This window comes from Nelumbo nucifera, chromosome 3 (assembly GCF_055504915.1).
Source record: "Nelumbo nucifera cultivar China Antique chromosome 3, China Antique-T2T, whole genome shotgun sequence".
Lineage (NCBI taxonomy): Eukaryota > Viridiplantae > Streptophyta > Magnoliopsida > Proteales > Nelumbonaceae > Nelumbo > Nelumbo nucifera.
The window spans coordinates 41,051,599-41,079,499 of record NC_142651.1 but is presented as its reverse complement, the minus strand read 5'-3'; the positions used below and the strand labels follow the sequence as shown (position 1 = coordinate 41,079,499).

The window sequence follows — 27,901 nt, the reverse complement described above, 5'->3', positions numbered from 1 at the left end:
CCATGGGCCGTGCCGGGCCGGACCTCTGAAGTATCCTACAGCAGGTAAGCACTGCCCCGGTCCGGCCCGCGGTGTGTAGAGCATCCGGTTATGCACAGTTTAGCCGTCTATCTCTTCTGTTGGGTAAAGAAGAAAGAGCAAAGAAACTAATTCAACTTTTCATCCGGATTGAGTGGTGCAGAACATCGCTTAGGCTCTGCAATTAAAAGGTGAAGCTTCGCCGATGATGATAAACGGCTTGCAGCCTCTATGTATGAAACCCGACTTTCTTGTTCCTTCCATCTTTCTTGGTTCCCCACAAGCTCTCCGTGGAAGCCCATTTGATAAAAACAGTAATTTCAGATTTAGCAGAAGCGGAATATCTGTTAGAAGGAGAGGAGCAATAGTTCGTGGCTTTTTGCCGGTTGATCCATGGGCACCCACCATTGATTCTCAGAGCATAGCTTCACAGCTCTTTGCTGTTTCCCTTTTTCCTTACATTGGCTTCTTATATTTCATCACCAAATCCAAGTCTGCTCCAAAGCTTACTCTCTTCGGATTCTACTTCTTACTTGCATTCGTTGGGGCTACAAGTAAGTCTGCTCAGTCGTTTCATGTTTTTTTGTTTTCTTTTTTCTTGTCTTTTTGGGGGTTTCCTCGAATTAGAATGCAGGGGTTTCTGTGGAGATGGGGTTGCAGATTGTTGATATACGAACAAAAGAAAATTGAACTTAACCATTTACTTTTTTTTTTTCAGAACTGGTTCCTTTTAGTTTATTTAATATAAGTAATGAAAATAGATAATCCTCCTGCAGATATGGTTGAACAGAACGAGGGACTTTTGTATATTTATATTTTTCTTTCGTCATTCTTAAATAGTGTGAAGAAACAGACTCCAAACTATTTTCTTTTTCATATCACTAACAAGCGATCTTTGAACTTGAGAATTAGAATGGATGGGTATTCACAGAATTTTCCTAAAGGATGGAAATCGTGACAAGATAAGGAAGTTTGACAAACTAAGACATGATCCCCTCGTTCTTAACATTTCTAGTGGGTTTCTAATTCGGCAAGGAATGCTTCTCAAATTGGAAAAACTAGGTAAAAATCTTATCCCTTGCAAGATTGTGCGCAAAGCCGCAAACCACTGCTACTTTTTTTTGGTGGGTTGGGGTGGGGATGGGGGTGGGGGTGGGGGTGGGAGAGGGAGGGGGAGGGGATTCAAAACAGACCTTTATCTAAGTAAGGAGACATTACAGATGCTGTTTACTTCAGGAACAAGGGATATTTGAACTATTTAAGAGAAGCCTTACTCTCCTTTAGTTTGTCACACTGGTTCTGTATATATGGGTTATATTTGTTAGATTAAGTTTTTCACTACTATTGGAAATGTTAATAGATTGGGTAATATTTATTAAAGTTGCATTCTAACCTTAAAGCGATGGGCTACTGGTGTTTTCATACAGCTGGATAAGATCATAAGATATAGGAATTCAATCATCAGATGCTACATCTTCCAATGAAACATCTGCTCTGTTGTTTGCTTTGCACTTGTGGGCCTGCTCATGAATGTTAGCTCTAGCTCTTCATATGGAGGAGGGAACCAAGCAAGGGATTGATGAATGCCAAACATCTGCTCTGTTCTAAAGTTATTCAATAAAGTTTCCATTCTATATGTCTCCCTTGAAACGTTGATAAATTTGTTGCTATTTTTTATATTGGTTGTAATTTACTCAAGAGACCATGACTTCTTTGATGAGAAGCATTTTTTGCACTTTACTGATCCATTTCGTGTTGGTTTTACTGCAACTTTGTCAAACCAGTCCCTGCTGGAATTTATGGTAAGTTCATATCCCACTAACAAAATTTACATAACTTGCATTCATGTATTAACTGCTTGTGAACACAAACTGTGTTAGTTATGATCGTGTTTCTTGTGGTGGGGCAGCCAAGGTGCACTATGGAACTTCTTTGTCTAATGTGGATTGGCTACATGGTGGAGCTGAGTCTCTACTCACTCTCAGTAACTTGTTCATTGTGTTGGGACTGAGACAAGCTCTAAGTAAAACTAAGGATGCAAAAGAAAACATGCCCATGGTTACTTCAAGGATCAAAGAGAAGAAACCCTCCATATAGGTATGATATATTTTATAAGAATATTGTTAATAGGCTATATTCAAAGCAATAAACATCTTCCATCTTACTACTGGTTTAAATTCAGTCAATTTACTTAAGTATCTGGAAGTGATTTAAATTCAGTCAAATCTCAGACTGACAAGCATTAGAATTCTGATTGGTAATGACCTTTTCAGTTTTTTTCTGCTTACTTATAGTTTCAGCTCATAAAGTTATTGCCTAAAATTTATATACTTGGGAATATTAAAAAATTTTGAATTTTGTGGTTTTCTTTGAAGTATTAAAATAGTTTATTTCTCTATTTTTTGATATCCATCAGATGAATCCATTTAGATGATGAACTTATGCTTTAGTAAAGACTGGCTTAAATGATGTTTTTCCCCTTACAGTAATGACCTTTTCAGTTCAATTAGCAAATAAACTATGTGCTTTCCTTATATTATTTTAGGATGGAGTTTATCAAAGCACTGATTTTTGTTTCATTCTGATGCTGTCTTAGGTATTAATGCTTCCATGAATTATTTGACCAAAATTGTGGTGTCGAGAGACCACTCAAGGGGAAAAAATGATTGTGGCTTCAAGAAAGCTTTCTCCTGTTTTGCAGCTTCTACTTCCATAAACTTGCCTTTACTTAAGTCCTACATACTGACATCTTTACCCCAGTAGTTACTATCATTACCATATTTGCACTGTATGGGTGTTTCACCTGTTTCACAGGAATTGTTTCATTCTACTTGTATTATTATCCACTCTAGTCTAGCAGTTTTGTATTAATGTCACTTACAATCAATAAATAATTAATGTCATATTGCACTTCACTTGTCAAACTACAGGTTTCACCAATTAGGCAAAAAACAGTAAGAGATTGTTGACATAAGCTTGTCAAATCAGACAATGATCATTGAATTGATTTTGAACAGTTGAAGGCCAAAGAGAAATATCTAGTTGTGAAGAGAATAGCAACATGGAAAGCATGTATGCGCAACCTTGGCCATGTGAACTCACCATTTAATGGGGAGGGTAAGGTTCAACAAGGATGGCCAGCCATTTAATTGGGAGGGTAGGGTTCAACAAGCATGTTTGTGCTCCATGAAGAGCCAAGAAATCTAGCTTGTCAAATTGTTGAAGTAAAATTACAGATAGCTGTCCAAGAAATCTAGCTTTCATCAGGTGGCTGAGATCTTCAACTTATTGTAATTTTTGAGATTGGATCCAAACGATTGAGATTATATGATGGGGTGAACGACTAATTAATTCTTGGGATTAACACTAGGGCCTTAATGCTTGTGTTAAAGTTCCAGGAATGGGTCCTTCACAATGTAAGGGCCAACAAAGGATTACTCAATCAGTCAACTTTTCATCCAGTAAAGACTAGCAAGAATTTATAATATCAGCTGATTTTATATAGGTTACAAAATACAATCAATCTACTTGTACAAGCTCAGAAGGGTAGGAATAGAAATATTACAATTGAGACTAGGCCTTAAGGAAAAGAGAAAAAAGAAAAGGAAAGACTTGTTACACAGCTCTAATCTTCATCTACCTCAATCCCCCCCCCCCCCCAAAAAAAAAAAAAAGAAAAGAAAAAAAAACACAAAAATAATATCTCTTGTCCAGCATAGGAGAAGGCTTTCAGGCACCAGCTCTGACAGATGGGTATCCCTCCTGGACATTCTATATAGGATCAACAGCACTAATGTTAAACCAGATTTTTTTTTTCTGGTTTTTCTTCACAACAAAAAGCCAGGAGTGTCAAATGGGAAATTAGTGTCAAAATCCACAGTATCAAGTGAGAAATCCAAATCCATAATAGGAGAATTCGTTGCTGAAGTAGCAGCTGAGATTATTTCTGTGAGATCAGATTCTGAAGTCTGCAAATTATGACCCCCCTGTAAGCTGTTCATTCGACAGGGCAACATAGAGAAGCAGTTGGATTCGGATGTTGCTGGGGAAATGAAGGAAGGAGAATAACTACCCATAAAATTGTTATCAAGTGTGGAAGGCGAGAAGATATGGTTTTCAGTTTTTATGCATCCAAAGGATGTAGAAGGGAAGGAGAAAGAAGAAGATATCATCTCCCTAGAGTCTAAATCGTTGGTTTGGACCTTGAGTCCGGTCCTAAAGTTCAAGAGAATCTCTTGGGATTGATTTTGTTGGCTTGGCAGTTGTTCTGGTTGAAGATGATCTTGGTTCCGTTTTCTCTCTGGTTTTTCAGTAGATGTCGAGGCTGGAACTAGATGGGATGCCTGTATACAGGTGTGTTTCCCTCGATATGTGATGTCGAAGACAGACGGGTCTTCGTCTGATCTTTGCACTTGCTTAGTGGCCAAACAGCCTTGAAGGTTGCGATGGGTGCATCTGTAATAGCCTCTGCAATTGTAACAAATCTTTAATTAGGATAATTAGACAATGTTCATTGCTGCAAGTGCCTGTAATTATTAACAGCCCTATATTAACTCGGCTGAGGCCGTGCCTCGATCTATGGCCAAGCTGGCCTCGGCTTAGATCTTCTAGTTGATTTCTAAAGAAATTATTGGCAACTCATTTTTTAGTGGGTAGTGGGCACTTGCCAGCGGTGGATTTTAGCTTAGACAAGTTGAATATTTGACTATTGATTCAAGTTAGAAATATGAGCTCAAATTTGACTAACTCAAAAGCTCATATGTTTGAGATCGGCTTGGCTCAAGCTCAAAAGAAAAACATTTCAAGTTAGAAATATGAACTTGAATTTGACTCAACTCAAAAGCTCATATCCAAGTCCGTACGTACGCGGCACGCCCTCACTCAATTCATCTCTAAACTGTTTGTGTTGACTTGGGGTTTTGATTTGACTTTTTTCATATTTCAATTTACCAAGTCAAGAAATTAAATGGAAAAGGTATCGAAATACAGCCAGCCCACATCCACATGCCACATATACTTCCGTGATTCCAATCAATGCGTATATGTCTGTATTTTCTACAAACAGTCTAAAACTGTACTTTCATGCATAGTTTCGCCAAGGCAATCTCAATCATTGGAGGAGACTCCAGGTATCAGAGTCAATTCCTCCTGAGAGACCCTGTCACAGAGCAAAGCACAACGAAATGAAATGGGCATCTCTTAAGAAGTAAGAACTATATGATTGATTGAGCAGTGATCACTAATTTTGGCCTTTTGGGCTGGGATGGAAGCAGATGACCTCTCCTAATTCCTATCAACTACTGCAACTCATCAAATCTCAAAGCAACTGATATTCAGACGAGAGTTAAGGATGGAGTTTGTTGCTCACCTTGGATATTTAGCTCCAAGGATGTCTTTCTGGCCATACTTCCTCCAGCTATAGCCATCATCCAGAGGCCCTTCGAGTCCTATCCCTGGCCCAACGCGAACTTGTTCTGTCCATCGGGGCAATGTTTTTCTGCGAAACGTAGATTCGAATTCGAACCAGTAAATTTGGTAAATCCAAGATCATCCCCTCGATGCAAAAACTTCATGAAAACGTTTCAAGTAACTAGTACCTCTTCTTTGAGATGTCTCTGCGGTCCTGATCCTTGAAAGGCCGATCTGAATCATCACTTCTCGGGCTTGCACTATCCGAGCGCGGGGAGTCTACCATGCCACCGGCGACAATTTGCGTTGATTGAGTTTCTGTTTCCAGCCCATTCCGTTTCAGTATCGACAAAGCCCTGTCAAAGGTAATTAGTGCCTTTTGTACCAACATTTCGCGCATCTCTGCGGGCGAAGATGGGTCTAGGACCTGCAGCTTCAGCGCAATCTCCCTCCCTTTGATTAGCTCGTTGAGCAAAGCATTTTTGTCCCATTCCCCGGCGTTCTCCATCGGTAATACCGTGAACTAGAATATTCCACCACAACTAATTTGTGACGGGGAGTATCACCGGTGAGTCGGTGCAAATAAGCTGGTAAATTAAGATGCTCAATTTATGGGAAAATTTTAGTTCATTTTAGGAACAAGAGTAGTCAAGACATTTCAGACTGAGAAGAGAAGTCAAAGAAGCAGAAACTGTCAAATTGGGGGCACCACCAACAATCTCAGAATAGGAAGAACAAATCGGAAAGTCAAGGAAACGAGAACTCAGGAACATGAAAGTAGCTACTCGAGATTTAGCAGAACGGGAGAAACTTTCTAGCTTTTCCTTCCTAAAGTTTTCGCTATTCGAGAGATAACCTATCTTCAACAGGTCTGCTAAAGTCGTCGATGGTTTGTTGCGTTGAAGCCTGAAGGCTGAAGCTAGATTCAGTAGCCTAAGAAACTAAATTCAGAGAAAATTAAAGAGAACGGAAATGGGAGTGAAAGACTAATTAGAAGAGCCAAAATTTGAAAAGGGTACACTTGATATTTGTCTTCCTATCTCTTTTTGGATTTTTAGTTGCAGCGGACAGAGAACGGAAAAGAACAGCAGCTGAGGTCTGACTTCTGAGGAGAACTGAAAGAAAGACGGAGGAGGCTAAAACCCGAAGAAGGAGAGAGGCGGAATGGTTACATTTAAGGGAGGGAGAGAGCCATTTTGAATGAAGGGGAAGAGAAAAGTTTGACCGATGAAAACGAGTATTTTTTGTTTGATAGACCGGTCTTTGGTCATGGCCAGTAGAGATAGAGTAAGGAGGTCCAATTGCTGATCACTTCTCCTTCAAAGCTCACTCGTATAACATGAGGCGAAATAGAAAGAAGAAAGTCAGAGCGAGGAGGAGACCAAGAATCTTCAAACCTTCTTCCGCGTTGCTACTACTGAGTACTGGCCAATGGCCAAGTGAGAAAGAGATAGAGCGCGGAATGTTGACATAAGCCAGTTTCATCATTACGAACCCCTTGCTTACGCTGATGTTGATGGATCGACCTGAAACCAAATCAGCGCCCCACAGGGCGTCCCCCCACACACATCTCTCAGCGTGCATTGACAACATCTCTCGTAATTGTGATTGGAAGATGTTTTTAATTCACGGATGGATGTGTTGTGGGGCGCTATATGACGTATTCTATGGGGGAACGGGTCTTCTCCTCACTCACACAGGGGCGCCTCACATGCACATCCACCGTGCATTGGGAACATCTCCCGTAAATAAACAACTTATAAGTACGGGAGATGTTCCCAATGCATGATAGAATGTGTGTAAGGTCAGTGTGAGGCGCCTTGTGTAAGGAGCAGATCCAGTCTCCTCTATCGGGTGCTAATGTGAATTCTATTGATCTGACCATTCAGTTTTGGGGACTGGTTCTTGGGTTGAATGGTCTGATCATCCGATTTGATTTGGGTTGTTTTGATTGATGGGTCAATGGTTCAACCACCCAGGTCACTGGGTTACTGACCAGATCAATGGTTGGCCTAGGAGAAGTTTTAGGTAGGGGTGTCCATAAAAATCGAAGGATCGGTTCGAATTTCGGTTAACCTACAAAAAAACCGACAGTTAACCAAACTGACCGGTATATATATTTCTATGTATATTTTATATATATTTTTAATATATGTCACATATTTTCTATATTATATATAAATATATATTCATTATATATAAACATATACTTATATCATATTTATAATGACCTATTTATAAATATATTATATATATATTATATATTTTTCAAATATTTATAATATATTATATAATTTATTATTTATTATATAATATTATACATATATTTGTATAATATATATTATAAATATAAAAAACCGAAGAACCAAACCGATCAAAAACCGAAACCGACGGACCGGTTAACCAGTGGTACCAGTTTGGTTTCGGTTTGGAGAAATGGAAAAATCGGTACCATCGGTTCAGTTTACAAAAAAGTGTCATGGTTCAATTAATCGAACCGTGGACACCCCTAGTCTTAGGGTGAAACAGAACCAATTGCCTAATCGGTTCCCAGGTCAATTGGTCTAATTTTCCAAAACCATGGTCCCAACAGCCATTCGACCTATACATCTAAGAGAAAATGACTGATCAGCCCAGTTCAAAATTCTTTAGTCCCATCGTACAGAAATGATGAATCTTGACCGTGGATTAATGCCAAATCTATGGGCAAAGGGAGGATTACTAATGGACTATGGGGGCTGTAATTCAAAATTCTACTGTGAGATGAAGAGTACTTTTCCCTACTCTATAACATGAAAGACAAGGGGGATATTCTCAATGAATAGAGATCTTTTACCTACAAAACGCTGCCAACCCTGTCTCAATAGGCCACAGTTTCGCATGGAAAATATCTTCTTATCTTTGATGAGAGATGTTCCTGATGCTTGATTGCAATGACCGGTTGAGATGTTATTAGTTGTTGGTAGCTGATCTGAACTCGTACTACTGTATTAGCTGTTGGGACCCTTTGTTCGGGAGAGTCGGGACCTGATATGAAGTCATCCACCATTCAACCCCATGTGAAGTTAATGAAAACAAATAACCTTATTTCCCTTTGCACACCCCATTTGTTTATTATTAATCATTATTATTATTATCTTGTCTCCTTTCCCTACAACCAAACAAACAATTGCAACTGAAGCTTGCCCCAGGTTTACCATCAGCCCCCATCCACCTTGTATTCGACATCTACCCAGGTAATACAAGTTTCTCAGAGTCAAAACTAAAGAACCAATAAAAAAGGATATTACTTTTACCACACATGACACGTATCCATAATCCATTGGGCCCAACTATAATACAGCAAATAAATCATATGTTGCTTTATTACCTACCACATTTGAAAATTTTAATTTTTGGGTTAGGAAAATGATTAACCCTTTCCTTTTTGGAGCTTATAATAAGGAACATGATTAAAAAATGTGGGAAAGATGGGCTTTATGTATGTTGCCTATAAATTATAAGTAGAAAAGATTACTCTTCTCATAAGTGTTAATATTTGAAATTGTTCAATTTGTTTTGAATTATGATATTGAAATGTAATAATTATATTAAGAGGTATATTTTTATTGGTGAATTTTTTTTTCTTCTGAAATTTGAATGCAGAGAATATTGTTTTGAATTCTGAATTTTGAAAATTATCAAATATGCATTTTGATCCCGTATATGATAGCTTTTATTTGCCTTTTTAAGAGTATCATTGGAAAATAAAAAGTTGTATGATTGCATTTTAAGAAATAAAAGATAATAGAAAATGAACATTCATTTTTCTCTTAAAGTTTAAAGATTTCTCTTAAAAGATAAAAATTAAGAGAAAACAAACAGGTGGGTTTTATGTTTAATTTCATTTTAAATTATTTTTCTCCATATTCAAGTTTACAAATTAATTTGCTTTGAGCTGATGTAGAGAGGTTGGAACTCTTCGTATCAGTTTTTACACCTTATTTTGGACTTTAAGGAATATGCATAGAGATGCTAATAAAAATAATAACAATAACAATTAATGGTGAAGTTGATGATCAAAGTAAGGTGTCTTGTACTAATGACAACTAACAAGAATGTCAGAAACATCAGGTAAGATTTCTACAAGCTGAAGTAGTATGCAAAATTCATCTTCATCTGTACAAGGGCAACGTTTTTGTATAAAACCGAACTTTTATTTCAATCTATCACATTAAAGATACCATATTCATGGTTTGTGTACATTGATTCATGTTTCACAAAGTGTATGATTCAATGCTTTATCATTGGTTCAAAATTTTTACATTGCAATGCTATTATGATTATTGCATTTCAAGCACCATAGGTTTTGCCTAAAAAGTGGGTAGGCCCTGTTTGGTTCACAGGAATAGGGATTTGGAATCGGAATCAGAATGAGTTATTCTAATTCCAACTGTTTGGTTGGGTGGAATCAGAGTTCCATTCCATTTCTGCTGGAATGGCATTCCTTCCTCCATTTGAGGGAATGGCCATTCTCTGCCCCTCCCTTGGGAATTAAATCCCATTCCTACTGATTTTAATTCTCATTCCCATTCTTATCTGAACCAAACAGACTATGGGAATGAACCATTCCGACACGGATTCCAAAGGATTTTGATTCCAATTCTGATTATAAACCAAACAGACTATAGGAATGGGAATTAAAATCATCAAGAATAGGATTTCATTCCCTAAGGAGGGGCAGGGATGGCCATACCCTCAAATGGGGGAATGCCATTCCAGTAAGAATGAGAATGGGATTCCGATTCCATCCAACCAAACAGTTAGAATTGGAATAGCTCATTCTGATTCTGATTCCAGACCCCTATTCCCATGAACCAAAGGGGGCCTTAAATTTGGATTCAACTATAATACCCAAAAGACATGATAAACTGATCCTAAACATACATTGATTTAATCAACCATCCTTTATCATAAAAGTAGTAATCAATCGAATGGTATTTATCAAGATTCACCCTTCCTCTGTCATATCTTTCAGGCACCATAGATTTTTCATTTTTCTTTTAGGCTATGTTTGGTTTGAAGGAAAAGGTAGGGAAAAGAAGGGAAAGGTAAGGAAAACTTTACAATCTTCTTCTTCTTCTTCAAATGTCCCTAGGTGACTCTTGCCAATTTTATGCATTTGAGCCTTCTGCAACCCACCTTGAGATAAAGTTAGTCTACTATTGCTTCTCAGGCCAAACCTGAGCCTGGACCAACCCAGCCCGAAATTTTTTATGGGCTAGGCTTGGATTTTTGGTCCTCAAGTTGGACTCGGGCCCAAGATTTCAAGCTTTTTTTTATTTTTCAAATTAGGTTGAGTCGAGTCTTTAGGTATAGACCTGTTCATGGGCTAGGCCGGGCCACGCTTTGCCTCTTTATCAACAAAAAATGTGTAGACCTGAGCCCGAGCCCGACACTTATATAAAGCCTGAAGCCCAATCTATACACAAAGTGCGTTATTTTTAGTGTACTTTTATAAACTAATATTATATTAATTTAGTAATAATTTAATAAATTAATAAACTAATTTGTATTTCCTAATAGCAAACTAATATTTATTAATAATTTAAGAAACAAATATATATTATATATAACATAAGTACTTTTTATTATATGCAAGTATCGGGCCGGACTTATTTGAGAAAGACCGAGCCCAGCTCGAAAAATGATCGGGCCTGATATTTAAAGCTTGAGCCCGAGCCCATAGGCCTAAAATTTTGTCCAACCCCGAAAAATAACGAGTCAGGCCAGGCCAGGCCATCGGGATACCCGACCCATGAACCTATTTAGGTAGGTTGAACCTGTCCTTTACTTGTTTACGGGCTGGGCATTAGGCCTGACATTACATTGTTTCGGACTCGGGCTTTGGGTCGGGTCCATTTAAATTTTATCAAAAGCCAAGCCTGGGCCAGCCCATGAACAAGCTCAACGTGGCTCGGGCCAGGCCTGACCATAAGTGCATTTTAGAATGGATTTATTGACCAACCTGAACCCAGCCTGGTCCAAACCCAATCTGAGTGCATTAAATTACAATACGGGCTGGGCTCAAAATTAAGAAGATGGAACTTGACCTTGGCTCAGGCCAAGCCCAACTTGGGTTAACCATAAACCCGGCCTAGCTGGCACGACTTGCACCCTACCCTTAAGACACTCAAATAAGCTCTATAAAATATTCCCCCGGATTTAAAGTCTCCTTATCTTTTTAGCCCCATGGAAAGGCGAATGTCCTGCGTTTCCCGGACCCTACCCCGCCTTTTCCATCTTACTTCCATACAGCAAATACCCACGTGTTAAATCAATATCTCTCTCTATGCAGACCGCAGAGTTTGTTTTTTTCAAACCACAAAGGCTGAATTGCTTGGAAGTATTCAAAAATGAATGTGAACCAAGTAAAGACAGGCGGAATGTGAAATCCTTGGGACAAAGTACCGGCGGAGTCGATGAAACCCGGTTCGAAGAAATTGCTCAGTTATCCTCTCGAACCAACGTCGTTAGTTGTAGTTTACCCGTCTCGTCTTCTTGTTCCATCTGTTTTTACTCTTTGAAGTTCAACAGATCATATCAATCAATCAGCATGTGACCCCACACCCATCAAAACATCTCCAACTGTGTCTCAAGTGTGGCGTGGCTCCAACAATTTTGAATTAGTCAAAGACCATTCCTGAATGTTTAAGCAACGAAAATAATATTTGACCCTTTCAAACCCAACTATTGCGATTAACTGCCTCCTCATAAAAATATTCACTATAAGCTGCCCCCTTTCATTCTAATCTAAATTTTACCCTTTTTTTTTAATTTCTTTTTGGTAATGGGTAGACCTGTTCGTGGGTCGGGTAGCCCGACAGGCTGGCCCGGCCCGACCTGACCTGACCCCCAGATGTGCTTGTGCATGAATTTTAGCCTGCGGGCCTAAAAGCCCGAGCTCGACTATTTTACGGGTCGGGCTTGGGGTTTGTCACAAAAGCCTAGTCTGGCCCGATATTTTGTATTTTATTGTAAACCCTAGCCGATTAACCTTTCATATTCCCTCTTTTCATCTTTTATCTTTCTCTCCTCATTCTCACTCTCAATAACCGGCGCGAATCCAAGCAAGCAGCCACCATTCTTAGTCTCAAAGGTGACAGACGCTGGCATCAATAGACTTAGGCATCGGTCGTCTCTCTCTCTGGTAGTGAGTCTTCTCTCTCTCTCTCTCTCTCCCTCTCTCTCTCTCTCTCTCTGGTAGTGAGTCTTCTCTCTCTCTCTCTCTCTCTCTCTCTCTCTCTCTCTCTTGTTACAATTCTCACTCACACGCACTCGCATATTCTCAGGATTCAAGAACTGGCGAACTTAAGCACCGACGCCAGCCGCGCCACTAGTGAACTCAGTCGCCCCTCTCTCCGACGATGAATCTTCTCTCTCTCTCTCTACCATTCCTCTCTCTCTTGTCTCTCTCGCATTTCTCATTCTCATGCATTGTTGCATATTCTCAGGAACCAGTGAACTCAAGCATCAGTAATGGCGAACTCAAGCACCGGCGCTAGGCACACCACCAGCGAACTTAGTCACCCTGCATTTTAGCCTATGTTAGGTCGGGCTTCAGGCTCGGGCCTGAGCTTTGGGATTTTTATGAGGACCGAGCTCGGGCCCGAATTGTAGGCCCGTTGGTTTGGCCGAGCTTAGGCTCGGGCCTAAAAAAATCTTGTCAATGAATAGCAAAAGCTCAGCCCATGAACAGGTCTAATAATGGGATGGGGTGGGGATAAATGATAAAAAAATCATAGCCCCTGACCCTGCTGGGAGACCGGATCTATTCCCAATGCACGGTGAATATACATGTGAGGCGCCCATTTGTGAGGAGCAGATCCGGTCTGTCTCCCTGCTGGTCGGTACTCGATAGGGACTTCTTTTCAAATTGTTGGGTGTGTCCTAAAAAGTTGTAAAGTGGCTTTATTTTCACATGTCATCATTTCATATTGGAAAAAATTTCCTTTGTATGGAAAAAGGAGCTGACCTTTCAGTTTCACCTTTGTTACTTTTAAGGGGGGAATGCTTCCTTAATTGTTTTATAAAATAGAAAAGGCCATCACTCGTGCATGCACAGATTAAGATTCCATGCAACTTCGTTCGCCTCCTTTCAACAATGGATAGTGAGGATTCCTTTCGTCAATGTAATCTTGCTGTAAAGTTTAAAATTATATCAAATATTGGGTTCATGTCGTGAACTTGGTATCCATGTCAAATTATCTCTAGAAGGAAAAAAAGTTTTTACACAAATAAAAAAAACTCCATACACTACCTTATGGCTTAGCTATTTTCTATATTCCCCCCTTTATTTTTTCCTGAATTTGATCCCTTTATGTTTCACAAATTATGGATTTGCCCTCTGCTTGATCCTTATAGATATAATGGATGGAAGGTGCAGCAAAAGTATTTTGGATATCAGGTTTGTGCCTCAAGGAATCCTTCAACCTAAAAACTTAACCTGTCAAGTGAGGTACCTTGATAAGTTTTATGCTATAACATTTAATATTGTTTTAAAAGGCTTAAGTCTTGTGGCGAGGCATTCAGATTTTGCCTCAAAGCTTAAGCCTTGCAACTTTGGTTTGAGGCTTAAGTCTTTGTCAAAACGAGGCATAAGCCTCAAGCCTCCAGGTGTGAGGTGTAACATGAGGCATAAAAGGGCATAAGCCTCAAATATCAACATTATTTAGTGATTTTATGCAAAAAAATAAACATATTTTTATATATTTTTTAAAGCATATATAAAAAAGCACCTTAATAATTATGGGTCAAATAAAAAGAGTAAAAATGAAAAACCAATAGGGCAAATCAAGTTCTATTAGTTTCTCTTAGTATTTTAGCCTAAGAGAGTTCAATGCAAAAAAAAGGACCAATCAAGTTATTAGTTTCTCTTAGACAAATCAAGTGGATTTTTTTTCTTAATATTCTAATTTAACATTTCAAGTTTGTTGTTTTTCTCATTTATTTTCCTAATGGATTTACTTTTCTTTATATTATTATTTTTTTTGCATATATAGATCAAATCAACCACATTGTTTCTTTTCTTCACAATTGTTGGATGACCATAAATCTAATGCCCATTATATAAATGATTCTTCATATGAATAATTTTGTAAGATTGCATTTTGAAACATAAAATGTAAAATGCTTATAATTGTTAAATGATTAATTATTATTTTATTTCACGCTTAAAAGTTAAAACTTATTGCTTATAAACTTAACCTTTCATCATTCTAATTTGGTATATTACATGTTATTTTTATCATTTACACGTACATTTCAATTGCTTTTTTTTCTTAATTTTCAAGGCTCACGCCTCACCCTTTTGGGCCACTACGCCTCAACTACACCTTTAGCCTTTTAAAACCTTGATAGCATTGTGATTGCCAACATTGATAAAGAATTGATTCTTCAGTTTCTTTGCACTCAATTCTAAAAGCATCTAATGTAGTAGCTCATTTCTTAGCCAATGAACTCTGAAATTTTAAAGGGTAATGGGGTAAAGATAGACCCATTCTGCCTAGTCTCTTTTCTGGTATTTTGTTTGCTTGTAACTCAAACTCCTATTATTTTCCAGTTGCAATAATACAAGTTTATCTTTACAAAAAAATATCATGAAGTGAAAATGCTGGTCTTAACTGGCCTCAAATGAAATTTATAAGTGAACAAACTATTTCTATCTTATTTATTTTCTTAATTTAAAAATATATAGTTTACGACTTTTAAATTTAAAATCCAAATCTCTTGTATAGAAATGAATAAGTGGATAACTTGAGAAAATGAAAAGAACGAATAAAGCTAATTTATTCAATATTGTTAAATCCAAGGTTTAAAATATAAAAAACGCAAGGTGTATTGGAAAGACAACTTTAAGAACATCAAAATATACTTTAAATGTGTATGGATACTAGAGGTGTAAATTGGGTTGTACCGGTTTGACATAGCACAACTTTGTGGGCCGCTCATGCTTTAGCAGGCCTACTTGGGCCATAAATCAACATATATTTAAGCATTTTCATGCATTTAATAAAAAAGAAAAACACAAAAAAAATCTACATATTATGAATGAAATCGAAAGATCATATCTATTTTTGCAACTATTGCACAAAGCATGTATGTATTGAAATCTTTTTTTTGTTCATTTCTTTTTTGTAGATTTGATGATTTTGAAATGTTAGAGTGAGTTTTGAAAGTTTGAGCATGAAAGAAGACTTCTAAAGGAGGTTAGAACCCTATTTCATTAAATCTTAAAAATCATTTTGGACCGATACAACATTGATACGATTGATACATGCCTAATAAGCATGATATATACAAGTGTGTATGCAATGTAAAACTTTTTTTGTATTAAAGTTACCCTCTACTTTGTTTGATAAAGGGTATAAAAGTTATTTTATTATAGCTTTAATGACTACTGAAATTCCTATATTTGTGTATTCAATCCATTTCTAATTGTAAAGGTTGAAAATGTAATTTCACTTATTACTTTATACCTCATTCAATTCCCTCCCATTAAGTCTTATACTTAAGGTATTAAATCCCATTTTCTCTTATTAAATACTATATTTTAAGCTATTTTTCACTAATAAATGCTACTAATTAGATCCATGTCAATATTTTTAACAATATAAACTCATATATTTTAAAACTGATTCAAAAACAAAACCATTTTTTATTCAAGTGGTGGCTAAGCAATTCAACAATCTGAATCAAATTGATCAACCTACGAAGTCATAGTTAAGAAATAAAGTTTTTAAAATATAAATAAATATAGAAAATTACACAAAATTAGACACATTTATGATATTTTTATTAATTAGATGAAAAAAACAAGTGTAATAAATAAGAATTTTTTTTTACTGATAATGAAAACGAAATACATAATTTAGGACTAACCAAAAGTGAAATATAAAAATTAATAATAAATAGTTCACATTTTGGGTTAAATGTATTAATCTTTAATGTCCTAAATAAATATGAAAAATTAATAAAATATAAAAATATAAAAATTTTGCAAAAAAAAGCATTCAGGCACATGTATAATATCATATATTAAAGCAAGTGTGATATATTAGAATTCTTTTTACACACAAAAATACAAAGAATTGTAGAAAAAATTGAACACATATAATTCAACATTTACACTACCATTAAAAATATGAACAAAATTGTGGAACTTTCGTTTGACTAAAATACTAATTTTTGAATTTAGTCCTATTTAATTGTAAGGTTTAACTTGTAAGTTGAACCACTACTTTATACCTCATTCAATTCCCTCTATTTAAATCTTACAATTTTTTAATAAATGAACAAAAGAAAAAAGATAACACCAAAAAGAAAAAACACTACAAAAAGAAGAGTCTAGCCAAGCAGTTAGGCCTGTCAATGATATATGAAACTTCACAACTCGATCCGATTATCACATATTTGTATGAAGTGTTTATGTAATCAGATTTGGATTTTGTAATTTGTACTTGATTAATAATAAAAAACAAAAATATATAATACATAAAATTCATAAAAAATTGTGAATATATTATTATTATTATCATTATCATTATCTAGAATTGCCATTTGCAAAACACGTGCATGCTTAATAGTAACAAAAAGAACGAAACTCACTTTTTGGATATATTCTACATATTGAAACCTTGCCAAAATAATACGCATCGATTGATATAACCTAATTTTGAACCTTAATTAAATCTTTGATCTTAGTAACGAGTCATGCTAATGTTGTGCCAATAACCATCAAGGCCATGACAGAAATAAGGGGTCATTTGATAACCTTTAAAGTAATGAAAATAAAAGACTTAGTTTTGTATTTTTAGTGATGAATTAGTTGTTATGAGCTTGTGGAACTCCTTGAAATGGTTTAATGACCATTTCCTCAAATATGGAAATGCCATCCCATTAGGGATAGGAACTGGATTCCCATTTTGTCCAATTAATTCAAATTTTTTATAATCTGTTCATTGGCTCTTTCGTATGGGATCTTAATTTTCTTGCATAAATAGTATAAATTTCTGGAAAAAATATATTCAAACAGATGATTGGTAGTAGAGCTAGACTGGACAATTTATTCATGTAAAGAAACTACAAATTGCAAATTTCTCCAAAGCGCGAGGAGCATGCTTTCAGGACCAAGTTGCCCAAACGAATTTCATTTGAAGCGATCATCTCTGGTTGGTCTTCGGTAATGGAAATGTGGGTAATTGGGACGCCAACCTGGTGGAACTTGGAGAAATTAGGACTTTCCAATCATGGTTTCAAGTTTTGTCCCCTAGGCCTATATAAGTTAAGGGCTATGCGGTGGTGTCAGTCCTCGACTGGGCCAACACGAGCAACTGATTTTAATTTAATTTATCTCGACTCTTGGCATGGATATCCAGGTTATATGATTGGCCATTCTCCAAGAACTCACATGGTTCCAAATGAGAGAGAGAGAGGGGGGAGGATTATATACTTATGACTTAAATTAGGGGTGAGTAATCGAATCGATCGAAACCGAATAGAAAACCGGTTAATTGAATCGGTCGATTCGGTTTTGATTAATCATTTAAAAAACGGTTGTTAATCAAATCGAATGATATATAGAGTAATATATATTATATTATATATATAATAATATTTATTTTTATTTTTATTTTTAAAATCGAATAAAAAAGTAAAAAACCGTGACAGTTCCCTCTTTCCCCTTCTTTGTCTCTTCGAAACCTAAACCTAATACCCTTTCAGCCTTTCTCTGTTTCTCACTCTTTAAGTTTTTCTTCGAGTTTTCATATTCCCCAATCCCAAGTGGCCAGTTCGGCAACCGGCGCTGCAGTTCCCCTTGCTTTCCTCCGGCGTCGGTCGTCCTTCAACCGATGGCCTCTACGGCTCTCCCACAGTGTCTCTGTCACTGACTCTCTCTTTTTGCCTATCATCTCCACTGCGTGGCCTGCGCCAACCACCAAGCAGCAACGCCAGTCGTCGCCTCGCCTGCAAGCAAGCACCAACGCCATGTCTTTGTCTCTCTCTCTCTCTCATCTCTGCAGCTCTACCAGGTGTCACCTCTCAAGCTCACTTTAGGCAACAGCCGACAGCAACCACTGGCAGCAACTAGTCCGACATCGGCAAATCACCACCTCTTTTAGGTATTTTTTTAAGTGCATAAAAAACTAAAAAACCAAACCACGGTTAACCGGTTGCATCGATTCAGTTCCGGTTTGATTTGAAAAAATACCCCGAACCATGAGCACCCCTAACTTAAACTAATAGCAAAACCCATGTTTAGCTTGGGTTATTTTAGACTGCTGATGCATAGATATTGATATGCAAGTCAGATCACATCTTTTATATCTACTTTTTAATTTTCTTTTTTGTAAGAATATGATTAAAAGTAAAATTTTAGGCCCCGTTTGGTTCATAGGAATAGGGGTCTGGAATTGGAATCGGAATGAGCTATTCCGATTCTAACTGTTTGGTTGGATGAAATCAGAATTCCATTTTCATTCCTGCTGGAATGACATTCCCCATTCTTTGCCCCTCTCTTGAAAATGAAATCCCATTTCTATTGATTTTAATTTCTATTCTCATTATTGTCTGAACCAAATAGATTATGAGAATAGACCATTCCAATTCCAATTCTAAAAAATTTTGATTCCGATTCTAATTATAAACCAAACGAACCCTTATATATTATAATACCTAACAATATCTGTGGCCGCTGTAGGGGTAAATGTTTTGGTTAAGGAGTGCTGCTGGAAGCACAGCTAATGGCTGTTTTGGAAGGTCTCCCACATAATCAATAATCAGAGTTGTGCTGCTACTGATAGCCTTCAGGTGTTCGAGGGACTTACCAGCAAGCATTCCGTGATGCTTTAACGTTCAATTTGCAAAGAGTACAGGTACATATATAGAGTATAGAATAAATAAATACAAAATAATACAAATTACAAGTTTTTGCATTCTATAAACATATACAAGGTTTAAAAATATAATATAAAAAGGTTTTGCACTCTATAAATATGTATAATATTGATACATATAAAATAATACAGAATACAAGGTTTTATACTCTATGTATTTATAATTATACTCTTTTCAAATTGAGCTTTCTCAGTTTGGAAAGAGTATAAATATTACAAAACAAGGTTTAGAAATATAATACAAATAGGCTCAGTTTGGGAAGAGTATTAATACAAATATGTACTCTGCATATTTGAGAAGGGTGTAAATGCAAATATGTTGCTCAGTGCAAATACAAGGTTTAGGAATACAAATATGGACTGTATAGAAGGTTTTGCATCGAACTTATTTGTATTTGCTCCATTTGGAAACAGTGCAAATACAAATATGTATAATTTAAAACATTATATTTGGCACTTCTAAACCTTGTATTTGCACTCTTTCCAAAGTGAGTGGCTTAAAAATATCATATACAAGGTTTTGCACTGAATATATTTGTATTTGCACTCTTTTCAAATTGAGCTTTATTGAATACAAATATGTTTACTACAAAACCTTGTATATAATATTTCTAAACCTAGTTTGGACTATATATATTTGTATTTGCACATTTCCTAGACTGAGTCTTGTTGATACTTTGTGCTATTTTTAATTCTGTAATGTTCAATCATACAAAACAAAATGGAAATATGGCTGTGTAGCAGGTTGCTTCTCATGTCAAAGGTTTTGCGGAGAACAAAACTTGAAGATCTTTACCAACTCTATGTTTAGGAAAACCAGTGATCCACTAGGTATATGTTTGGTATCGATGCTGTAGATACAGTAAATGGTGCTGTATATGTGTGAGTTGGAAGCACTGTTTTTTGAGAAAACAATGTTTATTTTTTTAATTTGGAAATGTTGCTGCCATGTAAGACGTTTTTTAGAGCAATAGCAACACCTTCTGTTTGGTATCAGTTCTCCATATCTGTTTTCAGCACTGGTACCTATTATAGGAAGTCCACATCACTGCCACATCATGTCCTCATTGGCAACAACAAGCGCCAATATGAAAAAACGTTGAATTCGGCATTGCTCCAAACCACACCTTCTCGATTTCCAAGGTGTGGTTTGGAGCACCATTTTTTATGGAAAAACGATTCCAAACATATTGATGTTTCCCAGAGCACCGATATTTCCAACGTGGTGCCAATGTGTCACCATTTTCTAGAACAATGACATTGGTTCCAAACACCGCCTAGGTTGCATTATGAATGATTCCACCATCTTGGTTTTATCCAAGGTAGATTAGATACACTATGGCCTTGTTCTTTTGCTGACAACATATTTATTCAAGTAATACTTCCCCGGATAAATGCATTAACCCATGTTCTTTTACTAGAATGTGGTTTTCCTCTTACCACTTTTACCCCTTCATTTTGTATGTTAATAGGGATATTTTGGTCCCAGACAGTTTGGGTAACTCCCCCCTCCATGGAAAAATGAATATTTATCCATCTAGTAGAAGAGAAAAACTTATCCAAAAAATTAGCCTGAAGTTTACCTGAGGAAAAATACAGTTTCCATGAACCTACAATTCTCTACAAAAAAAAAAAGAAGAAAAATTATCAACTTTCCCATTATCCAATTTCTCCCTTGTTCCCAGCAAAAGAATGACGCCATATGTGTGAAAAAAGATTAACTAAGTAATTAGTAAGCCTAACCCAAAATTATAACTAATCCCATATGTCTCGTATACTAAATACATAAAAATCTAATAATTTCTAGTCATTATCATGGAAAATAATAAAACTTTCTTTTTGGTTAAAAAAATAATAAAACCGAAACCATTATTATCACATATCCAAATTGGGTCCTATCAAAACTAGGATTATTGAGGGGTCCAGTAATAGTGTGGATTAGGTAGGCATAACATTGTAAACATGTTCAATGAACACTTTGAAAATTTTTTAACACCTGTGCCTTAAAATACCTTTAACCTACCCTTGGAAAAGATTAAAAAACCACTTTTGATAATTGTCAGAATAATAATCAAGTGCTCATTGAACGTGCTTATTATATTATATCCACTAGATCCGGTCCCAGTGGACTAATCCCATTGACAACATTGTGACTTGTGAGAGACTAAGCTTTGGGTACATGGTATAAACAAATACTTTGTTGCTGCCTTTCTGGGTGTGCACCAGGAGTGATCATGGATTCATGGGCTGGACTCGGTCAGACTAGGCCGGGATTTGGGCCTCTATACGGACCAAGCAGGGCTGAGCTAGAAATGATCACCCTATGCACATAGCTTGGTCCAGTTTGAATGAGCACTAGGCAGGTTCAGGTCAATTGGATAAATCTCAAAAGTTGCTTTAGGCTGAATTCGGAAGGAGTACAAATGCAAATATGTAGTGTGCAAAACCTTATATTTTGTATTATTTTATATGTACTTATACTATGCATATTTACATTTGTACTGCTTCTAAACTAGCCTTTAGGAGTTTCACACAGACTAGGCTGTTATTCTGCAGCCAAAAATGGTTTTAAGCTATTCGGTTCTTATAAATATTGACTTGGTCAAAATAACCTCACATACAATTAACATTTACTGTTTTATGTTTATTTTGATATAAAAATAGCTTTAAAATATAATCAGACAATCAGACCATTTATTTGATTCATATATCATAATTCAGTCACAAAAACAGTTTTGTATAATGAATCAAGTCCGACAACATTGGTATTGGTATTTCATGTAAAACTTAGGTTCCCTTTGTATGACAATAAAATAATAATAACAAATAGTGCACTTTTATTGAGGCTCCGTTTATTTTATATTTAAACTAGTGAATGACCCTGTATTAAGTACGGGGAAGTTATATATATATATATATATATATATATATATATATATATATATATATATAATTTTTAATATCATTTGTTATTATTGTTTATAAACTGCCATTTTTAAGACATTCATAGAGTTTACACATAAATTGACCCTTATATGTCAAACCTGTAAAATTATACGGGTCATTAAATTCAACTTGAACCGTTTATTATATTAATTTAACCATTCTTATTATTATTAATAATATATTTTAGTATTTAATTTAAATTTTTTGTTATATAGTAATAATATTAACTAAATTTATAATTATTTAAATATTTACTTATAATAATTTTTTTCCAACCGACTATAATTATTATATAATAGATTTGTTAATTCATATTTTGCATTTAAGAATAAACATTAATGATTTGGCTTAACAATTTTAATGACTGTTAATAAATATTGATTCTTATTTAAGGTTTAATTACTGTATTCGGTAATTATTATGGGGCATGCTTTGAATAAACACTAATTGTAATTGATGCTTGTTATTTCATTTTTTATTATTTACTTAATTAAGTACTTGATGATTGTTATTAGCATTAATTATTTCTATAAATAATTGATTGTTATTATTATTTACTTAATTCAGTAATTTTCAGCAAATAATTATTTGATTTAATTTGAATTATTTCATTTTTTAATTATTTATAATAGACATTTAGGATAGTCTATTTATCTGATTTAAGAGACTTACCGTGTTTTATCTAGACAATGACCCCATACTAAGTAAGGGGCAACTATAATATCATTTAATTTGGAATTTACTATTTAACAATAAAAAATCAATGTTCTGTTGAATAACCCACCCCCAAAAAAGTATCAATAACTTTGAAATCATTAATCTATTTATAAAATAGTAAAATTAAATGGATGTTTACAACTTTATCACCAATATTGCTTAATATTTAGGGACATATGAATGGATAAAAAGCATTTAAATGATATCTATTCAAAGAGGCAAAGAAGGAAAACATTCATTCAAAGAGTTTTTAAGAAAAATAATCCATGCCAAACAACATTTGCAGATGCATCCATCCTCTGAAGTAAGAGATTAAAAATATATGACTACAATCAAATCATCATGTATGGCTACAATCAATTAATAATATAATCAAGACTCTAAAGCCCATCCAACAGAGGAAACATGAAAGAAAGGAGAATAATGGGACCATCCTAAATATGGAAGTCACCTCCAAGTTAGGTGGCAACGCTTCTTTTGGTCGATCATGGTTACAGATTTAAGTCTAAGCTCCTCACAGTGCACATAGACCAGTTATAATTTATCTTTAGGAAAAAAGTGGGGAAACCTATACATAATATAATGGTATGTCTGAATTATGGGAATTGTGAGATAGAAATAGGAAATGTAGGTTGAAATTATAATTTTGGGCATGTTGATGTGTCAAATTCAAGTCAATTAGAATACTTGTAGATTTTTAGTTCATTCATTTAGTAGCAATTTGAATATTTGTTTATCCCATGTCTTTATTTAGTATAGATTAATAATATATTAATAATTATGAAATCAATAATAATAATAGGTATATTATTATTACTATTATTTACTAATAATATATTCTTGTTATGCATGTATTGATTTTGAAATCAGTAATATTAAATTATTATTATTATTATGAAATAATTAATTTGTTAAAATTATGATTTTTAGTTAGCTCTTGAAATAATAATTGCTTTTATAATTCTTTTAGTTTAACAATAATGGATAATTGGAAGTTTATAATTTGACTTTAACCAAATGAAATATTTATTGGAGAATAATAATAGTAATATTTATAATTACTTGTAATAATAATAATAATGTAAATAAGTAACACTAATTATATATTTATAAAATAATTAATATGAAGTAATAAATATAAAATGATTATATCCTGATTAATAATTAACATTATTAAAATACTTATTAATTATCACTAATTAGTTAACATTCTGAAGTAATAATTATCATTATTATAACTAAGGAATTAATTATCAGTAAGTAATTATAATCAGTAATTAAATTTTATCAGAAATCATTATTATTAGTAGTAATTAATTATAATTATTGATATTAATAATATAAATATATAATTATATTAATTAATATAAGTATTAATTATAATTACTGATAATAATAATATAATTAATTATTTAATATAAATGTATGAATTATAATTTCTGATAATAATTCTAATATAAATAATTAACATTAAATATTTATTTTCAAAATAATTGTAATGAGTTAATATAAATATAAAATGATTATTTTTGAATTATTTACTAATTATCATCAATTAATTATCACTCTGAATTAATAATGAAAAATTTTATCAGTAATTAAGTATTAGCATTAATTATTATAAGAAAATATTATCAGTGAGTTATTATTAGTAGTAATTAATAGCTAAAATTAATTAATTAGAAGTCATTAATTATTATTAGTACCCCTCTCCTTCAAAAAGTTGACTCATCATCATCAATGAATTAATAATGAGAAATATTATCAGTAATTAGTAATGAGAAATATTATCAGTGAGTTATTATTATTAATAATTAATAGCTGAAATTAATTAATTAGAAGTCATTAATTATTATTAGTATCCCTCTCTTTCAAAAAGTTGACTTATCATCATTGTCATCATCAATGACAACTTGATACATACATAATTTGATAAAAATAGGTAGATATCATTAATTTATTTTTTTATCTTTTGGAAAACTGAATAAGAGAAAAATAAATTGGTTAGCGTTGCAAATGAAAAATTATTTGGATTTTTGCAAAAAACAAAACTATTGAGCATAAAAAACCAATTATTCAAAAATAAGGTCATTAATCAAAGAGTATTTAAAATTATTCAGTAAATAATAAATTTAAGAAATTAAAATTATTAATTAATTATCTATCCGAATTAAAATGGGTAATTTCAGAAAATAACTTTAAGTAATTAAATTTTTCTATTAACATTTTTTAATAATAATCAGTATCATTAATAGATTAATAATATATTAATAATTATGAAATTAGTAATAATAATAAATATATTATTATTAACTAATAATATATTCTTATTATGTGTGTATTGATTTTGAAATTAGTAATATTAAGTATTATTATTATTTTATTTTTATTTTTATATGTAATTAATTTGTTATAAATATGATTTTTAGTTAATTCATAAGATAATATTTGCTTTTATAATTCTTTAAGTTTAACAATATTGAATAATAGAAAGTTTTATAATTTAACTTTCACTAAATGAAGTGTTTATTGGAGAATAATAATAGAATTAATTATAATAATAGTATTAATTACAATTACTTGTAAGAATAATTATGTAAATAAGTAACACTAATTATGTATTTATAAAATAATTAATATGAATTAATATTAATATAAAATGATTGCATCCCAATTAATAATTAACATTATTACAATACTTATTAATTATCATTATTTAATTAACATTCTGAAGTAGTAATTATCATCATTAGTATTAGTGATAATTAATTATAATTATTGATATTATTATTATTATATTAAATAATATAGTATTATTAATTATAATTACTCATAATAATATAATTAATTATTTCATATAAATGTATGAATTATAACATAAATAATTAACATTAAATATTTATTTTCAAAATAATTAATATGAGTTAATATAAACATAAAATGTTTATTTCCGAATTATTAATTACCATTATGAAAATATTTATTAATTATCATTAATTAATCATCATTTCGAAATAATAATGAGCAATATTGTGAGTAATAAATTATCAGTAATTAAGTATTAGTAGTAATTATTATAAGAAATAATTTTTAGAATTTAATTATTATTAGTAATTAATAGCTGGAATTAATTAATTAGAAGCAATTAATAGTAATTAATTAGTAATTAATAATAATTAATAGTTATAATTAATTAATTGAAAGTAGTTAATAGTAACTATTATTAGTAATTAATTAATTTGTTAATTAGTTTACATTAATTAATAGTATAGTTTCCTTTTTTAGGAAAGTATTGAAAGTGGGAGCTTCCCACTTCTCACAACTCTACATGGTGGTAAGCTCCGATCTCCATGCTAGTGGGTTTTGTTCTTGAACTGCAACTAATGAGAATTTGACACATGTTCATTTTTGTTTAAATATTTGGAATGACAGATGTCCGAATGTAAATGAAATACATGTCTGACTGTAGGGGGCTTTGGCATGAAATCGAAAACATTAAACGAACAATCATTTTTTTCAAAATAACTATTTTGCCGTTTTATGAATTAATGTACATTTATTTTAGTAAAATTCCCCTATCTACATATTATACTATTTTCCCTCTTTTGTCATCCCAGTTTCAACTTTTTCTCTGGAGAAGAGCAATTAAAGAGGAACAAGGGTTTTACCGGTATCTAAATGGTACTCTCTATTTCAATTTTAACGCACAAAGGGTTTTACCAGTAATATGGCCGGAAAGCTAAACTAGTTTATTCATTTAACTAATCAAAAGAGAAATACTGTTCACTGTCCTCGACGTCCCAAAAACCAGAGCAGTGGAACCTACTCCGATCTCCACCACCGGCCTCTCTCTTTCTTCTCATTTTTCTGCCCAAGTCACTGTTCTTCCTCTTACTCCTTATTACGTGAACATAATGGCAGTGACCGAAACTTTCTTTCTCAACAGACCCCTCTCATTCCTCTCACCCTCTCTCTATTCTCCATAGTCCATTCTTTTCTCTTCATTTCTCCCTCGTCTTTTTCTGATTCTCTGTTGGCCCACTATTCATAGTCTTTGTCGACGAGAACAGGGGAGTTGCAGCGGCTGTTCTTCCCCAACCCTCACTTGGATCTGACGAAGATCCAGCAATTTCTGGTCCCGTTTTTTCCCTTATCCTTTTTCCTCATTCCGATGTGGATTTCCCTTTACCACTTGGATCCTTGGCCGAATCCCTCATGTCCTGTAAACACCATCGTTTGAACTGAGAAAATTGCTGCAACAGTGATAGAAAATCCCTTTGTCAGTTAAAGCAGCTCTCAGTTGGGAGCATTTTATTTCAACGATCGTTAGACCATACCCCTGCTCGACTGTTAATAATTCAAATTTGTTGATGTGAATTTGACCTGCATATGAAATTCAGTTTAAATAGTTTATTTGGCTTTCCCAATTGAGATGAAATATTCCGAAATTGGTTTTAGCAGTAATATTGCCGGAAAACAGATGGTTCATGGAATATTCCAAATAATATCGCCACTGCAATAGGTATTTAGGTTTGCATTGTTCTGTTAAAGAGAATAGAAATTGTAAATTGCTCAATTAAGGGCAATTATGATATTTTGCAAATTAATTAAACGACATCTAAGAATAAAAGTATAACTACACACAAAATGTAAAAAATAAAGAGGTTTTTATGATTTTTAAATATTTCAGGAGAGATTTTTATATTTTATTCTTTTCTTTCAAATTTTAATAAGGGGTTGGTTTAATTTGAGAAAAGCCTTTTACAAAATGGCATATAAACAGGTGGCCGATACAATAAGATACAGTCGATACAGGACATATCGTGCCGAAATGGGTGCCAATTACCTTGGTACCCAACATGCCTTTTTCTCATCTG

General features: G+C 33.8%; 2 protein-coding genes across 2 annotated transcripts; one reads left to right on the top strand and one right to left on the bottom strand.

The window, feature by feature from the left end:
- Positions 1–98: 98 nt before the first annotated feature.
- On the top strand, positions 99–2,939 carry LOC104603970 (1-acyl-sn-glycerol-3-phosphate acyltransferase). Its single transcript, XM_088901595.1, has 4 exons — positions 99–572; positions 1,803–1,820; positions 1,928–2,115; positions 2,615–2,939. The coding sequence occupies exons 1-3, from the start codon at positions 224–226 to the stop codon at positions 2,113–2,115; spliced, it is 555 nt and encodes a 184-aa protein (XP_088757721.1). The 5' UTR covers positions 99–223; the 3' UTR covers positions 2,615–2,939.
- Positions 2,940–3,496: 557 nt separating this feature from the next.
- On the bottom strand, positions 3,497–6,713 carry LOC104603971 (putative WRKY transcription factor 53). The gene is made up of 3 exons (XM_010268164.3): positions 5,616–6,713; positions 5,387–5,515; positions 3,497–4,485 (listed from the first exon to the last, which is right to left on the bottom strand). The coding sequence occupies exons 1-3, from the start codon at positions 5,933–5,935 to the stop codon at positions 3,846–3,848; spliced, it is 1,089 nt and encodes a 362-aa protein (XP_010266466.1). The 5' UTR covers positions 5,936–6,713; the 3' UTR covers positions 3,497–3,845.
- Between the last annotated feature and the right edge of the window lie 21,188 nt (positions 6,714–27,901).

Bases quoted from the DNA above. Each gene is read 5' to 3' on its own strand.
- LOC104603971 (XM_010268164.3), bottom strand. From the start codon at position 5,935: ATGGAGAACGCCGGGGAATGGGACAAAAATGCTTTGCTCAACGAGCTA. The intron at 5,516-5,615 runs GTACTAGTTACT...TACGTTTCGCAG, and splicing joins AGAGACATCTCAAAGAAGAG to AAAAACATTGCCCCGATGGA. The intron at 4,486-5,386 runs GTGAGCAACAAA...TTACAATTGCAG, and splicing joins CTTGGAGCTAAATATCCAAG to AGGCTATTACAGATGCACCC.
- LOC104603970 (XM_088901595.1), top strand. From the start codon at position 224: ATGATGATAAACGGCTTGCAGCCTCTATGTATGAAACCCGACTTTCTT.